The sequence below is a fragment of the Spea bombifrons genome, chromosome 1, assembly GCF_027358695.1.
Source record: "Spea bombifrons isolate aSpeBom1 chromosome 1, aSpeBom1.2.pri, whole genome shotgun sequence".
NCBI lineage: Eukaryota > Metazoa > Chordata > Amphibia > Anura > Pelobatidae > Spea > Spea bombifrons.
In genome coordinates, this window is record NC_071087.1 from 163,506,013 (window position 1) to 163,524,288 (window position 18,276).

General features: G+C 45.4%; 1 protein-coding gene across 2 annotated transcripts in view; it reads right to left on the reverse strand.

The window, feature by feature from the left end:
• The window catches only part of CNTFR (ciliary neurotrophic factor receptor), an 89,622-nt gene extending 73,281 nt beyond the window's left edge, over positions 1-16,341 (reverse strand). For both annotated transcript variants that reach the window (XM_053448717.1, XM_053448708.1), the window contains exon 1: positions 16,251-16,341. In XM_053448717.1, the coding sequence (XP_053304692.1) occupies positions 16,251-16,286 (36 nt within the window). In that variant the 5' untranslated portion in view covers positions 16,287-16,341. The remainder of the gene's footprint in view (positions 1-16,250) is intronic.
• Positions 16,342-18,276: the final 1,935 nt, after the last annotated feature.

Consider the following 18,276-nt stretch of genomic DNA (forward strand, 5'->3'; position numbering starts at 1 on the left):
ATATAACCCCCAGGGCTGTATACAGTAATATAACCCCCAGCGCTGTATACAGTAATATAACCCCCAGCGCTGTATACAGTAATATAACCCCCAGCGCTGTATACAGTAATATAACCCCCAGCGCTGTATACAGTAATATAACCCGCAGCGCTGTATACAGTAATATAACCCCCAGCACTGTATACAGTAATATAACCCCCAGCGCTGTATACAGTAATATAACCCCCAGCGCTGTATACAGTAATATAACCCCCCAGCGCTGTATACAGTAATATAACCCCCAGCACTGTATACAGTAATATAACCCCCGCGCTGTATACAGTAATATAACCCCCGCGCTGTATACATTAATATAACCCCCCCAGCGCTGTATACAGTAATATAACCCCCAGCGCTGTATACAGTAATATAACCCCCAGCACTGTATACAGTAATATAACCCCCAGCACTGTATACAGTAATATAACCCCCAGCACTGTATACAGTAATATAACCCCCCAGCGCTGTATACAGTAATATAACCCCCCAGCGCTGTATACAGTAATATAACCCCCAGCGCTGTATACAGTAATATAACCCCCCCAGCGCTGTATACAGTAATATAACCCCCAGCGCTGTATACAGTAATATAACCCCCAGCACTGTATACAGTAATATAACCCCCAGCACTGTATACAGTAATATAACCCCCAGCACTGTATACAGTAATATAACCCCCCAGCGCTGTATACAGTAATATAACCCCCCAGCGCTGTATACAGTAATATAACCCCCAGCGCTGTATACAGTAATATAACCCCCCAGCGCTGTATACAGTAATATAACCCCCAGGGCTGTATACAGTAATATAACCCCAGCGCTGTATACAGTAATATAACCCCCAGCGCTGTATACAGTAATATAACCCCCCAGCGCTGTATACAGTAATATAACCCCCAGCGCTGTATACAGTAATATAACCCCCCAGCGCTGTATACAGTAATATAAAGAAAAGCACCAGAATCCGATACCCTGCTAAGGGTTAAATGCCTTAACTTCATGTTTCCTACCTGCCTCTCTCTATCTACGGACTCTGTTCAGACATTCACGTCCTAACGAAGCGAATGAATGAATGACATCGCGGAGAGCACCGAGCCGCGTTAATAATCACACTGAGCCCGGACTAGAAAAACAAAAAGCTATCTCGCTGCTCTCGTCCCGAAATCCCCGAATGCTCCTTTTCAGGGTTTGGATAAATTTGCAAGCAGTTACCCATCCAGTTCAGACTCTGCAGGAATACTCGCGGCTCGCACGTTAAATAACAACCACGAGTGGAAGCTCTACGGGCGAAGCAGGAGGCGCTGGCAACTGGCTCTTGGCTGCTGGCACCTGCTACAAAAATGGCAGATCTTCCGCTGCTTTGAAATTACTATAGCAGAGTTCGCTAGAACAATAATCAACAAAGCCCCTGACCAGAAACATAATTTAGATTGTAAGCTCACAAGCCAAGTCCACTTTCCCTAATGTATGGGTTCATCCTAGTCTGTCAGATCTAATTCTGTAATAAAAGATAATAATAAATCATTCTAATCAGAAGATACTGGCCAAGTGGCTCCCTGCCATGTGCAGATGGCCGGCAGTAGAGGGGCAGGTGCGCTGAACGGGATTCTGCAGGGACCACGTCCCGTCCCCCTCGTGACCGTAACAAGGGCAGCAAAACACAAACAAGCAGCAAAATATTGTAGGAAGGGGACGTCGCAAAACACGCATGCCATTAACACTCACATCCTATCTCTAGAGGGTGGTGGATAAATTGTACATCCTCCCAGCAGAAGTGGTAGAGGGTAATACAGTGAGGGGATTAAACATGCGCGGGATAGACATACGGCTCCTGAATCTAAGACGAGACCAACGACTGATTAAGGTTTGAGTCTTTACAGCAGGAGAGACGGGCGACTAGACGGGGGGCCGCCGGGGTATCTCCATAGAATTGTGTGACTGGCGGGTAACGCTGTATTTCCCGCACTACGTCATTCTTTATACATTCATCCCGCGGCCGGACCCCGCGCCCACGGATATGCCAGGCGGTACCCGGGTATCTCCGCAGTCTGGAACGGGGTACAGCAAAGCAGCGAGATAAGGTCCGCTTATTTCCACTATCCGGCCCTCTCGCTTACATCCCGGCCCCTTCTTCCTCAGTTATACCCGATGCCGGCCAACAAGTGGCATGGGGACTGCAGACTCAGGCGTTTCGTGTAACGGGGACCATCTGGCTGATGGATAAAGTCAATAAGTGATGACATTAACAGGACGGACCCCTGAGCCGGGGAAAGATAGTCTTCCACCTCCAGTCCAAATCCAAATCCTATAATATGTTGATCTCGCGTGACGCAGGCAGGGGGCCGCCGCTGCCCCCCGCGGGCCGTTAACATGTCTAACACTTGCATCATTGTCTCTGCTCTTGGATCGCTCGGAGATGACAGCACGGCTATAATCATCGTGCGTCGTTACTAGAGATTGCTGCGGATTCCGCGCGCCGTTACTGCGGTAATCCCGAGGATTAGGGACCATGCGCCGCGTTACTGCCGGATAATACGCTAAATACCGACATAGTGAGGGACAACGGAGCGGCGGCCGGGAGAGGGAAACGGAACAGAGAAAAGAGAAGAACGAATCCGAAAGTAACACAGTCAGCGGCGCTTTGTGATCCGGTCGGCACCAGGCTGATTAAGATGATTTTAAAACAAGTAACCAATAAGAAAGCTCCTGATCTCCGGTATGATGGCCTCGAGATCTGGATTGACCTCCCACGGCCCCCCGGATCTGGACCCCAGTCCCTTGGGGCCGAACGCGTCCCTCTGGGTCGTTTCAGAAGGCGAGCCGGTGGCAGCCGCCCTGCGTGGCAGCCCGTGGCACCGCTCTGCCGTGTAGCCCCCTCACTAGCCGTGCGCAGCTCTGAATCCCCGTGCGCATTGTGTGAGAGCGGCTGAGAGGCTCAGCCCGGCAGATGGAGAGCGCGGCGCTCGCAGCATCTGTCGCAGATGTTTCGGCTGCATTGTCTGTAACTCTGGAATGTGTCAGCGACCGAAACAAAACACGAAAACAAGCTCCAAACGGCCGGTCCGCGGCCTGCAGACGCAGCTCATTAACCAGCCGTTAAATAACCACATCTCCAAACTGCAGCCAAGGCGCTCCTCGGGATGAGGCGGGGTGCCTGCTTGCACACAGGTGATCCGGTTTCACTGACTTTACTGGCAGGGCTGCCTTCAAAAAAACATCACTGAGGCCAGCATTAAGAAAACGTGGTTCTGTCATTATTATTTTATGTAATATTTGTTATATATTTCAAATCTGACCTCCCCCAACAGCATTTTAAGCAAATGTTCCCCGTTTTCCCATGATCCCTCAGCGCAGGCGGCATCAGAATCCCATTGGTCATTCCGAGCAGGAAGTTGTTAGCCGCTTCCTGTTCTCTCCCTGCATTGTTTTAGCGGACGGCGCATGAGGCTCTAGCGCTAGAGATTGTTTCCAGCCGCGCAGGTCCCTCCGTAACGCTATTATCACAGATACCTCAGGGCGACGGGGAGAATTATACCCCGTGATGGGGCAGCAAGATGGTGGCTCCCGCGTACGGCACCACGGGATATAACGGAGGGGATTTATAGCGAAAGGGGACAAAACCTGATGATCGGGAGTAAGAATAAGGTTTGGAACGTGGCGGGTCTCTTTTCTATCGCGGAGTAGCTTTAATATTTTAATGTCAGGAAGAAGAAGAAAGAACAGCCCGGTAAACGCAGCCACCTGGAAGAGAAACAGTTAAACGAGCAGCAGGTTTCATCAAACGGAGCCACGGCTGGACAGAGGAAGCATTCTTCCTACCGTGACAGAGCGTGTAATGAACTTCCCGTGATCTCCATCTGTACGGCTTTATCTGCTTAGAGGCCAAAGCATATCGTGGTGTAATAATCCAGAACAGAGCCAGACCACGGAATAAGATCGGGGGGGGGGGGGGGCTGATACAGACAGAAGATGAGGTCTGTTGGCTTTCCTGTTTGCTAAACTCACTAAAGATTCATATCCCCCCCCCACCTACTCGCACAACTCGGTGTCCCACTTTAGAACACGTACCCGTGGGGTCGCAGGTGCGCATGCACAGCACGCTTTAACCTGTCATTTAGCTAGACCTGTGAATGATAAAGCCCGATCAATGCGCAGGCATCGCTCTGCATGCTTAAAAGCGAGGGCTTTCTGCCGAATTAGGCCATCACCCCCATAATGTCATTTCCTGCCTCCATGTAATTCAATTTGCCCGCTAATCCCTGACAGTAACATTTGTCACAGAGATTTGCCGGGGACGGCGGGCCGATGTCATGCCTCAAAACATTAAATTGACAATTAGCTCCCAGCTGAGATTGTTTAGGGGTATCTGACATATTTCATGGCTGGTAATAACAGGCTCATTAACTAGAACCATTACCAGAGCCGAGCAGAGAGGATTTATGGCCGATCTGAGGCTTCACCTCCATCTGCAGCACAATAAACCAATTGTCATAGTGATGACGTGCTGCGCAGGCGCCGGGTCTGTCCTGCATATAATCTTCCCAAATCTACCCCGTCATCACGCAGCACAGGCAAGAGGCTAACAAAGTTCTACATAGACAAATGTAAAGTCATGCATTATGGGGAAAAAACAACAATGCAACATATACTTTAAATTGTATCTTTCTGGGAAAAACTACAAGAAGAAAGATTTACAAATAATTGTAGATGCAGCACAATGCCAGTCAGCAGCTGCAAAGGACAATAAGATATTAGCATTTATAAAACGGGTACTGATTCACGGGAGGAGGAGATCATCAGCGTCTTTATAAGTCAATGAGAACTAGAAAAGGTGCAAAGGAGAGCTAGAAAATGAATAAAGGGATTGGAAGATATTCCCTATAATATGAGGAATATACAGGGATATAACGGGTTATAAGGACGGGATTAGTTATACGGGGGGAGAGTATATAATATATAATATGAGGAATATACAGGATATAACGGGTTATAAGGACGGGATTAGTTATACGGGGGTAGAGTATATAATATATAATATGAGGAATATACAGGATATAACGGGTTATAAGGAGGGGATTAGTTATACGGGGGGAGAGTATATAATATATAATATGAGGAATATACAGGATATAACGGGTTATAAGGACGGGATTAGTTATACGGGGGGAGAGTATATAATATATAATATGAGGAATATACAGGATATAACGGGTTATAAGGACGGGATTAGTTATACGGCCGGAGAGTATATAATATATAATATGAGGAATATACAGGATATAACGGGTTATAAGGACGGGATTAGTTATACGGCCGGAGAGTATATAATATATAATATGAGGAATATACAGGGGGTATAACGGGTTATAAGGACGGGATTAGTTATACGGGGGAGAGTATATAATATATAATATGAGGAATATACAGGAACATAACGGGTTATAAGGACGGGATTAGTTATACGGCCGGAGAGTATATAATATATAATATGAGGAATATACAGGATATAACGGGTTATAAGGACGGGATTAGTTATACGGGGAGAGTATATAATATATAATATGAGGAATATACAGGATATAACGGGTTATAAGGACGGGATTAGTTATACGGCCGGAGAGTATATAATATATAATATGAGGAATATACAGGGATATAACGGGTTATAAGGACGGGATTAGTTATACGGGGGAGAGTATATAATATATAATATGAGGAATATACAGGATATAACGGGTTATAAGGACGGGATTAGTTATACGGGGGAGAGTATATAATATATAATATGAGGAATATACAGCATATAACGGGTTATAAGGACGGGATTACTTATACGGGGGAGAGTATATAATATATAATATGAGGAATATACAGGATATAATGGGTTATAAGGACGGGATTAGTTATACGGCCGGAGAGTATATAATATATAATATGAGGAATATACGGGGATATAACGGGTTATAAGGACGGGATTAGTTATATGGCCGGAGAGTATATAATATATAATATGAGGAATATACAGGATATAACGGGTTATAAGGATGGGATTAGTTATACGGGGGGAGAGTATATAATATATAATATGAGGAATATACAGGGATATAACGGGTTATAAGGACGGGATTAGTTATACGGGGGGGAGAGTATATAATATATAATATGAGGAATATACAGGGATATAACGGGTTATAAGGACGGGATTAGCTATACGGGGGAGAGTATATAATATATAATATGAGGAATATACAGGGATATAACGGGTTATAAGGACGGGATTAGTTATACTGGGGGGGAGAGTATATAATATATAATATGAGGAATATACAGGATATAACGGGTTATAAGGACGGGATTAGTTATACGGGGGGGGAGTATATAATATATAATATGAGGAATATACAGGGATATAACGGGTTATAAGGATGGGATTAGTTATACGGGGGGGAGAGTATATAATATATAATATGAGGAATATACAGGATATAACGGGTTATAAGGACGGGCGGGATTAGTTATACGGCCGGAGAGTATATAATATATAATATGATGAATATACAGGGATATAACGGGTTATAAGGACGGGATTAGTTATACGGGGGAGAGTATATAATATATTAGGGCTGCAACAACTAATCAATAAAATCGATAATAATCGATAATGAAATTCGTTGCCAACGAATTTCATTATCGATTAGTTGAATCGATTATTATCGATTATAAAATGATCATTATATAATAGTTTAGTCTGACTCACAGCAGCAGCTCCTACTTACCAGTCCCTCCCTGTAATCACTGTGACAACTGGCCCCGCCCCTTCCTTCTCCCAGAAGGCCAGAACCACATGGCTGTGACACTCATCTAACTATAAGTATATCATTAATGTTTGGGCTACTGAAAGTTAGGGGAGGTGGGGGTTAATTTAGGGGCAGTTATGGTTAATGGGGTGTTTAGGGTTAATTTAGGGGCAGTTATGGTTAATGGGGTGTTTAGGGGCAGTTATGGTTAATAGGGTGTTTAGGGTTAATTTAGGGGCATCTATGGTTAATGGGGTGTTTAGGGTTAATTTAGGAGCAGCTGTGGTTAATGGGGTGTTTGGGGTTAATTTGAGGCAGTCGTGGTTAATGGTGTGTTTAGGGTTAATTTAGGGGCTGTTGTGGTTGACAGGGTCTTTAGGGTTAATTTAGGGGATGCTGTGGTTAATGGGGTGTTTAGGGTTAATTTAGGGGCAGTTATGGTTAATGGGGTGTTTAGGGTTAATTTAGGGGATGCTGTGGTTGATGGGGTGTTTAGGGTTAATTTAGGGGTAGTTATGGTTAATGGAGTGTTTAGGGTTAATTTAATAATGAGGACTGAAGGTTAATTTGATTCATTTAATAAAGTTAACTTAAGGTGCAGTTAGATATAAAGGGGGGCAAACTAAGGGGAATCTAAATCCTGGGGGCAGTGAAGATTAACCCAGTACTCTATGAGGGGACTATGAGATATCTGGGGAGGATGGAGTGACATATCTGGGGGTATAAGGCATATACATTATATAAGGCATATGTGGGGAGGGCAGTGTGGCATGTCTGGGGAGGACGGAGTGGTGTATCAGGGTGTATAAGGCATATCTGGGGTCACAGTGGCATATCTGGGGTAGAGTGGAGTGGCATATGTGGGGAGGGCAGCGTAGCATGTCTGGGGAGGATGGAGTGGTGTATCAGGGGGTATAAGGCGTATCAGGCACAGTGGCATATGTGGGGGTGGAGTGGTATATGTGGGAGGCAGCGTGGAGTGGCATATGTGGGAGGCAGCGTGGAGTGGCATATGTGGGAGGCAGCGTGGGGTGGCATATGTGGGAGGCAGCGTGGCATATGTGGGAGGCAGCGTGGCAAGCCTGGGCTCAAATGTGCATAAATTGGGGGGGCTGGTTGGGAAATAAAGACAAGAAATGCATTTTATCAAAGTTTTTTTTATTCTGCTGTTTGTATTTAACATCATTTGTTTATTAAATTATTTTGAATAAATGAAAAATTGACATTCATTTTTTTTATCCGATTAATCGATTAATCGACAAAATAATCGGCCAACTAATCGATTATGAAAATAATCGTTAGTTGCAGCCCTATAATATATAATATGAGGAATATACAGGGATATAACGGGTTATAAGGACGGGATTAGTTATACGGGGGGGAGAGTATATAATATATAATATGAGGAATATACAGGGATATAACGGGTTATAAGGACGGGATTAGTTATACGGCCGGAGAGTATATAATATATAATATGAGGAATATACAGGGTATAACGGGTTATAAGGACGGGGTTAGTTATACGGGGGAGAGTATATAATATATAATATGAGGAATATACAGGGATATAACGGGTTATAAGGACGGGATTAGTTATACGGCCGGAGAGTATATAATATATAATATGAGGAATATACAGGGATATAACGGGTTATAAGGACGGGATTAGTTATACGGGGGGAGAGTATATAATATATAATATGAGGAATATACAGGGATATAACGGGTTATAAGGACGGGATTAGTTATACGGGGGGGAGAGTATATAATATATAATATGAGGAATATACAGGGATATAACGGGTTATAAGGACGGGATTAGTTATACGGCCGGAGAGTATATAATATATAATATGAGGAATATACAGGGATATAACGGGTTATAAGGACGGGATTAGTTATACGGGGGGGAGAGTATATAATATATAATATGAGGAATATACAGGGATATAACGGGTTATAAGGACGGGATTAGTTATACGGCCGGAGAGTATATAATATATAATATGAGGAATATACAGGGTATAACGGGTTATAAGGACGGGGTTAGTTATACGGGGGAGAGTATATAATATATAATATGAGGAATATACAGGGATATAACGGGTTATAAGGACGGGATTAGTTATACGGCCGGAGAGTATATAATATATAATATGAGGAATATACAGGGATATAACGGGTTATAAGGACGGGATTAGTTATACGGGGGGAGAGTATATAATATATAATATGAGGAATATACAGGGATATAACGGGTTATAAGGACGGGATTAGTTATACGGGGGGGAGAGTATATAATATATAATATGAGGAATATACAGGGATATAACGGGTTATAAGGACGGGATTAGTTATACGGCCGGAGAGTATATAATATATAATATGAGGAATATACAGGGATATAACGGGTTATAAGGACGGGATTAGTTATACGGTCGGAGAGTATATAATATATAATATGAGGAATATACAGGGATATAACGGGTTATAAGGACAGGATTAGTTATACGGGGGGAGAGTATATAATATATAATATGAGGAATATACAGGATATAACGGGTTATAAGGACGGGATTAGTTATACGGCTGGAGAGTATATGATATATAATATGAGGAATATACAGGATATAACGGGTTATAAGGACGGGATTAGTTATACGGGGGTAGAGTATATAATATATAATATGAGGAATATACAGGGATATAACGGGTTATAAGGACGGGATTAGTTATACGGTCGGAGAGTATATAATATATAATATGAGGAATATACAGGGATATAACGGGTTATAAGGACAGGATTAGTTATACGGGGGGAGAGTATATAATATATAATATGAGGAATATACAGGATATAACGGGTTATAAGGACGGGATTAGTTATACGGCCGGAGAGTATATAATATATAATATGAGGAAGATACAGGATATAACGGGTTATAAGGACGGGATTAGTTATACGGGGGGAGAGTATATAATATATAATATGAGGAAGATACAGGATATAATGGGTTTAGTTATAGGGCATGCAGTATATTTTCCTCTGAGCGCAGACTCACTTACTTATCTCTGTTGTCAGCAGACACTCTGGGGCCTGCCCTCTGTTCACATAAATAATTTGTCTTCTTGTAACGTATTGTATCTGATATTGTATCTTATTGTATCCTAAGACACAGGAAGGCATTTCACTCTCCAGCCTCATCTTTATAACAGTCTAGAGATTCTTCATATAATAACTCTTTAACAGCCCGGTGCAAAGATCCTGTTGATCCACTTATGGTGTATAACGGTCCTGACAGGTATAGCCCCTCTTCCCTCTCCAACAATGGAACTGTAGCAATAATTACCCCAGCATAGATCAGAACGGCTGTCTCGTGCTAATATTTTAGGGTAAAACCATAACGCTGCCTTGTCTGAAGCGGCCCATATATTGGCGAGAGAGAAAATGAAGGCAGCGGCCGAATCTCTTAAGAGCTGTGGAAGAATATTTGCTTTTCCAGCGAGGACTCTGACCTTTCATGCAGAGAGATAGAGATGAGGAGCGGACCAACTGCTGCCACGCACCGGGGCATCTCTGCAAACAGTCCCCGAGGGCTGCTTATCACATGGCGGTCGGTAATTGAATACAGAAGAGAGATGGAGGGAGATGCAAAAGGCTGGGGGGTTCAAGCTGCAAACTATATCATAAGGGATTTAAATCTTGTGAAATCTCCCACTTTTAGTAAATAGTCATTACAATAGTAATAGTCATTTTTGGCAGGCGTCTCATTTGTGCCGGAGAAGCGTTATTATTTGTCTTGTTGGTGCAGGGAGGCCCAGACTGATTTTCCTATTGGATGGGTTATTTCAGCACAATAACACGGAGGCCGATATTTACAGCCAAGCCGTGCTTTTCCTTTACATTCTTGTGAAAAATTAAAACCCTAGAAAATTAGAATTTTCTGTGCGACACGTTAAGATCCAGGGAAAGCTACAACGCATGCATCATAGAAACCCAGAACCCGACGTCAGATCGGCCCCATCCGGCCCCCGTCTAGTCGCCCGTTTCTCCCGCTGTAACGACTTAAACCTAAATCAGTGGTTGGTCTCGTCTTAGATTCAGGAGCCGTATGTCTATCCCATGCATGTTTAATACCCTCACTGTATTATCCTCTACCACCTCTGCTGGGAGGCTGAGTGTGATTCGTCTGGTCTATCAGCTGCTCATTGCTTTCAAAAGCTGTGAACTGGCCGCACTCTTGTTCAGCAACCTTTCGTACCAAAATCCTAAAGAAATTAACACTATAAAAAGTATAAATATATATACAAAGGGGGCTCAGCGTGCAGGAAGGTACCCCCTTAACCTCACACTGATTAAGGGGCAGATACCAAGGGCGGCTGCGGCCCCTAAGGACAGGGTAACTCTCATAGGGGAGTATAATTTCTCGTCTTACTTATTAACACTGAATTTGCCACATCACACCCGCTAGGGGCAGATTATCTAACCATATTTACATCACACTGCTCACTAGCTCATCCGGAGTAGTGAAGACTCTAATGGCACTGAAAGGGTTAAGAGAATGGAGGCTTGCTTCATTTTACTGTCAATTCACTATGGATATTGGAGTTCAGTGACATGTGATGCAAAACCCAAACAACCAATCAGTCCCTCCTCCTCCTCCGGTCAAAGCCAATCCGCTTTCAGCAAACGGGAGGAGCAACTTCCTGGTAGGCGTAACCAAGCGAATTCTGATTTGGGATGCTCCATAAATATAACCTGCAGCCTCTATAAATAGAAATTCCAAGAATTATCTGAATAGAACAAAGGCCAGGATCTGCCCCAAATGCCCCGGGGGCTGCGGACCCCCTGTCACGTCCGGTTATTTGCAGAGAACTGACCAGCGAGACCCCCAACTCTCCCCTGGGCCTTTACTGGTCAATGCCTGAACCCAATGCAATAGGAATGGCAGCGTGATGAGACTTTATGGGGGTCTCTGGGGTAATAAGGGGGGGGCGTTCTGAGCTTAATGGGACACTCCGGGCAGCACATGAGCTTTAATGATAGCGGAAAGGTCACTTTGAATGAGCGTGGGGGTCCCCTTTCACACGCATTGTATGTTTGAGGGGCTCTCAGGTGCCGCTGCTATTCCACGCTGGGCTCGTGAGCTTTCAATGACTTTGTCCTCCCCTGAGATCATTTCAATCACGTTTAAGCATTTCAGGAAAGAATACTTGGTGTGAGAGGGTCACGGCGGGCTGGGTGAGACCCCCGGTCAGGTCTGCATCTTCTCTTCACCATGAAGCTTTATGGTGGTCCGGCACCACGCCGTCTGGATATGTGATAAACATCGGGCAATTTCTAGAATGCCTTCTTGGCAGCGCAGGGGTTAATCAGACATTAAGAAGGCCATTATAATGATTCCTTTCAGAGCGGGTTAGCCAGGCGATCCATTAACGCCGGGCACGCCGTTCAGCTAATGCCCTTCTGCTAGATGAAGGCTGGGTGGAAATATTCCATCATGGAGCCTGCCGTGGCTCAGATGACTTACAGTAATTCCTTGACCTCATCAGCCGGGCGGAAGGAGAGATGAGAACCGGCTGGAAGGAAGTGAATTGATCATAACGGGGAACGACTCTGCTGGGAGGCAGAGCGGGGAGGATTAACAGCGAGACCTTCCCGGGATCAGCTGCGTGACCTTGACATTTGGGTAATTTACGCGGATGAAAGGTGTGAATGAGGTCATCTCCGTGACCTTTGATGCTACAAACGGATTTATGTCAAAGTTTCAGCTATTTCCTGACGGTTCCGGAACCCTCGTACATTCACAACATATAATGTATTACACGCGATCCCGCCGCCAATCACGCCACACCGGCCCCGTCTCCGTACACATCGAGCCGCAGCGCTGCGGTTGCCGACGCGTTTCCACGCACAGGGTCCGGAAACTCCCCCCCCACGGCAGAATTCATGAACCCACCCCGATGAGAGAGTCGGGCCGGGGGGGCGGCACCACCGGAGGGGGGCTGCGCCCGGAAGCTTCTAAAATAAACACTATACGTTGGTAACCTTGTTTCATTGCAATAAATCAATGAATATGCGTGCCTGTTCCTTTAAGGCCCCCCAGACACACGGACATTCCTTGCTGGTGGGGTGCAGGTCACAGAGGGAGAGGTCACTCACGCCGCTCGGGGCCACATTCTTCTAACGGCGAATACCGGAAACATACGTGACTCTGAATGTGCTAATGAAAGGCAAACATTTATGTTACCCGGCATCCCTTGATCATGTCACGTTCTGACACATGATAATTCTATCCTGCTGTAGAGTGCAAGCTCTGGGGTCAACGGAGGCCACCCTGACAGAATCCAGCACTACCCTGAGAAAGTTCCAGCCACGTGAGTCTCATTCCCAGCGGGTTTCCCGGATACAGATCGTCTTACAGGGATCTTTCAGTGAATCTGATCGTCTCTGATCAATGAGATCGCTGCATTTACAATAAATCGCCTTTCGTTTCTCCTTCAGAATCAGGCAGCAGGAAGGGGTCCGCAACGCGTTTAATGCGGCCATAAATCTCCGCGCTTTACACCGATCCCTGACGGGACGACAATGACACCAAACGGTCCCTGGGGCCCCCGACCGCCATCCGGCCTTCACTGGCCTATAAACGGCAAATTAACTATAAATGAGCGAGATCTGGCAGGCTGTAAGAGCGATGCTATGGCAATCCACCCTTCCTGCACCCAATCCAAAAATGTGTTAAATAAGGGGAGACCGCCGAGTCCTTGTGGACATGACAGGCTCTGAGTGACATATTGCGCTTGTGAGTTTAACCCTTTGAGCTGTATGTTAAGGGGCCTTTTCTGTATTTTACGATCAATTAATCGCATGTTTAAACATAACGGCCCGTTCTGCTCCATTCAGATCCTGACCCGTGGCTTCAGACACACCAAACACTATTAACCCTGCGTGTCCCACGACAGCATCAAAGATTAGAAGATCGGCCCCATCCGGCCCCGTCTAGTCGCCGTTTCTCCTGCTGTAAAGACTCGAACCTTAATCAGCCGTTGGTCTATCCCATGCATGTTTAATACATTCACTGTATTACCCTCTACCACCTCTGCTGGGAGGCTGTTCCACTACTACCGTCTTAGTAAAGTAAAGCCTCCTGAATCTAGCGAGGAAGGTGTAGGAACACGGATTCATGCACAGCCTTTCCCACTGAGAATATTCCTCCAGGATCACTACGGGCAAATAATCACCAGGGCCAGGTCGGCACATTTGTGTGTGGTGTCTGGCAGTGAAGGGGTTAATGCGGTGGGGCTATTACTGGCTTTTATCTGGGCAGCCCCCCATAAACCTCGGACTCTTCAGTAAATGCTACCGCGCTGCGCAGGAGAGGCTAGTGTGTCGAGTGGGGATCGGCCAACATTCTGTGCGCTGCGAAGCCAATGAGCGCCGCAGCCTCATAAAACGCTTTATATTGGAAGTGTGAATTAGGGCAGCGCGTACGAACGCGTTTTATTGAGCTGGTGTGAGACTGAGAAAATGTAGTTAAACTTCTACAGCCCCCCCCGGCATACTACCGGCTTCCTACAAATCAGAAGGTCTCCTGTGCCGAGCGCCTGAAACAAACACCCGTTTCATTGGATCGCAATCAGCTGCTTGATGGGGGGCGCCGGACCCTCGCTGGGTGAAGCGGAAGTACAGAGGTTTCTCGCATAAAGACCCCAACGCTGGAGCAACTACAATTATAATCGCAACTTTCTATTTCATCCGCGCCAATCCACAACCTTAAGTGTCATAAATGAGACTGACGACAGACCGGCCCCATCCGGCCCCCGTTTCTCCCACTGTAAAGACTTCAACCTTAATCAGTCGTTGGTCTCGTCTTAGATTCAGGAGCCGTATGTCTATCCCATGCATGTTTAATACCCTCACTGTATTACCCTCTACCACCTCTGCTGGGAGGTTGATCTACTTATCCACCACCTTCCCAGAAAAGCACAACTTCTTTAAGTTTCAACAAGGCCTCTAGTTTTAGAATCTGTCCTCAGCATTTCTCCTCCTTTGAAATAAACTTCCCTCCTCTGTGTAGTTAAATGTCTCTCTCCCATCCCGGACATATTGAGATCCCTCAGACTCTCCTGTTAGGATTCCATTCAGGATCTCCTGACTGGTTAAGGGAAATTAAAATCTACATGCATGCAATGAAAGATGATCCAAATCCACCGCATTTACACGGGATACGGCAGTAGGAAGACCTGATGTACACTATACGGACACCTGACCATTACACCAACAGGGACTCTGATGACATCATATTCTAAATACAGACAATAATATGAAGTCATCCTCCCATTGCGGATATAACGGCTTCCGCTCTTCTGGGAAGGATTTCCTACAAGATTTTGGGGAGTTTCGGTTCATCCCGAAGGAGTGCGATGGGATTGAGGTCAGGGCTCTGTGCAGCCGCTCAAGTTCTTCCTCCCCAAACTCATCCAGCTTTGTGCGCCGGGCGCAGTCACGCTGGGATAGAAAAGGGTTTCCCCAAACGTCAAAGTTCCTGTTGGTGTAATGGGCAGGCGTCCCAATACTTTTGGCCTTATAGCGTTTGTTCCAAGCAACGTGTGTAGAGGTTGATGAATGACAGGACTGGCGGGATGGGGGGGGTCACACAGCCGCTGCAGGGGGCCGTTTAACGGGGTCTTAAATCAGCATCCTGGGCCCACGTTAAATGCCACCTACTCTTTCACTGCCTCTGAGCTGCAGGCGTTTAAACCAAACCAGCTCTGCTTTGGACCGGAATATTTTTCTCGTATATTTTACTGAGAGGCGAGAAGATCTTAAATCCCAAACGTGCCGAAGGAGGAGCTGAAGCTGCAGAGGCTTAAGCTACTTTTCCCCGAAGCCGGTGATCACGGCTGGATGTTCTCCTCCTTGTCAGGAGATTAGAGCGTTCTCGGAGTTTTGCTTAGCTGTGATTCATACCACATTACATGCATCTGTCTCCAATAACCCGTGGCCCTTCCACCGACTCCACAAATCCCCAACAGTTGTTAGAAAAACAGAGATTAAGAACAAGGTCTCTGTTTTAAATAAACCGCTGCCCTCAGCCCTAATCCTGGGCCCTACCCACTAAGTGGCCAAACCGCACAAGAGGATACGCAGAAAGAATCACTCGGTGGAAAGGTACGGCAAGTCCCAGTAAGGGGGGGCAGGGGGTGCAAAGCTTGCGCGGCTTCCTTTGGCTCCCCCTGGTTCTGATCCAAACGCCAACATCCAGGTAGAACACTTAACCGGACCGGCGTCCCCCCAACTATCCCTGCGAACACCAGACGGACTCCCTGCGAACAGCCCCGACGCACAACCCAGGGCCGTGACACAGCAGAAGTAAAGAGTTTCCGGCACACAAAGGGTGTTTGGGTTACCTTGCGAGTGTTAAATCCGTGACGTCCCTCTGTCATGGGCCGGAGCGCAGGCTTTGACCGTAAAGCGCCCAACGGGGAGAACCGCAGCTGCGAATATCTACAGAAAGACGGGAAACAAATAAGAAGCGGGTTTGCACCTGGCGGTAAATGACGCCGGCCAATTCCCCGACTGATCAAGGAGACTCCCTGACACCGCGCTGACAGCGGGACCCCCGCCCCCCCACCCCGCAAATCAGCACCAGGAGGAGGAAGAACCCCCTGCGCGGCCGCCGGTGGCCAGATACCGCTCGTCAGGGGTAACAAGGTTTAACGTTACATCTGCAGCAGCACAGCAGGTTTTAATAAGGGTTTAGCACTAAGATACGGATTTTATAATCATTCATATTTAAAAAACGCAGAAATGTCCAAAAACCTGCAAAAATACAACAACCTGATAAAAAAAACATAGAAACAGCATAATAATAATAATAATAATAATAATAATAATAATAATAATAATAATAATATAGAAATACCAAGAAAGCCAAAGCTAATTGCGGTGAAACGCCCTGCATTCTCTTACATTTCCCTCAACAATCACACGTTACTGAACTGCCAGAAACGGGGACTTTAATAATAATAAGGGGTGGGGTTAGAGGTGTGGCTGGGGGCGGGGCTTTCTGTAGACTTTTTGTGTGGCTTTGTGCCATATTGCGGGGTATTTGTGTAACTGGGTGGGGCATTTAGAGGAATAATAATGGGTTTTATTTACCCCGTTTAATTTATAAAGCCGTTTCCTGCTGTTTCTATACACATTATCGGGGCTTTTAGGGCCGTAGAACCCTGCGATCCCCTCATACCCCGGAAACATTCTGACCTCCTAGAAAAGAGGGGCATCAGGGGAGGAGAGAGGGGCAACGGAGAGAAAAAGGGGCATTAGGGGTGGAGAGAGGGAGGACAGAAAGGCACTGGGGGAGGAAAGGGGGGCACAGGGGTTTGAGGCCCAAAGAGGGACTGCCCAAACTAAACAGGGACACCAGGGAGGTATGAAAACCCCCCACTTAACCGTAGCATTGTTATGTTGATCTTCAGAGAAAAGTTAATAAAACTGAAACTTTGTTCCAAAACGTTTCTGTTTCGCTGCAGGATGCGAGCGAATACAACCTGCTCTTAATAATTGCATTTAGGAAAGCTTCCAGCCTCCACCTTCCCGAAGAGCTCCGTCCTCCGGGGGCTAATACACATTCTATTTAGAAAGTTTATGTGGTTTTGGAGCAGAGCCGTTTGTTAGAATTTCAAGTCTTTTTTTTCCCAGTACATATTTTTTATAAATAGGTCATCAATATTTGATATGTCTGGAAATTCTTTTCCCCCCATCTTGATGCGATGTTCGCCAAGCAAAAGAAGAATAACACATATTGCTCCAGATCGCCGTTTAATCCGTTTCTGGCGCTCCGTAAAGACGTTTTCCCAGTGCGGTTATCTCCTACTGATTGTAATGTGTTTTTCTCATCGATCCAGAAGGATTATGTTAAAAATGAAGTGACCTTAAAGAAAGAAAGAAAAAAAAAAACGCAGAGGCAAAAATTCGGGATGTTATGCGAAAATGTTGCGTTTAGGTTGTTTTGTAGAAAAGGAAAAGTAATTTTAACTGAGCGAGAAATCGATTTAAACACAAATCCAGTAGACTAGATTTTGATTTTTTTTTTTTACAAACCTTTCAGATCTACGCATCGTTTCTGCGTTTATTCCCAGTAACAGACTGAGCTTCGCTCGCGGAAATTAAATTCATTTAGTGAGCGTCCTTCACGTTACAAATAAAAAGAAATTACTTGTACGGCGTTTCTCTATAGAATCGCTCGGCTACACAGTAACAACGCTGGGTATATGGATATTATATACTCATATAGGAATTTAGGTTAAAAAAAGTATAATAATCCTGTCCTTATAACCCGTTATATCCTGTATATTCCTCATATTATATATTATATACTCTCCCCCCGTATAACTAATCCCGTCCTTATAACCCGTTATATTTCCTGTATAT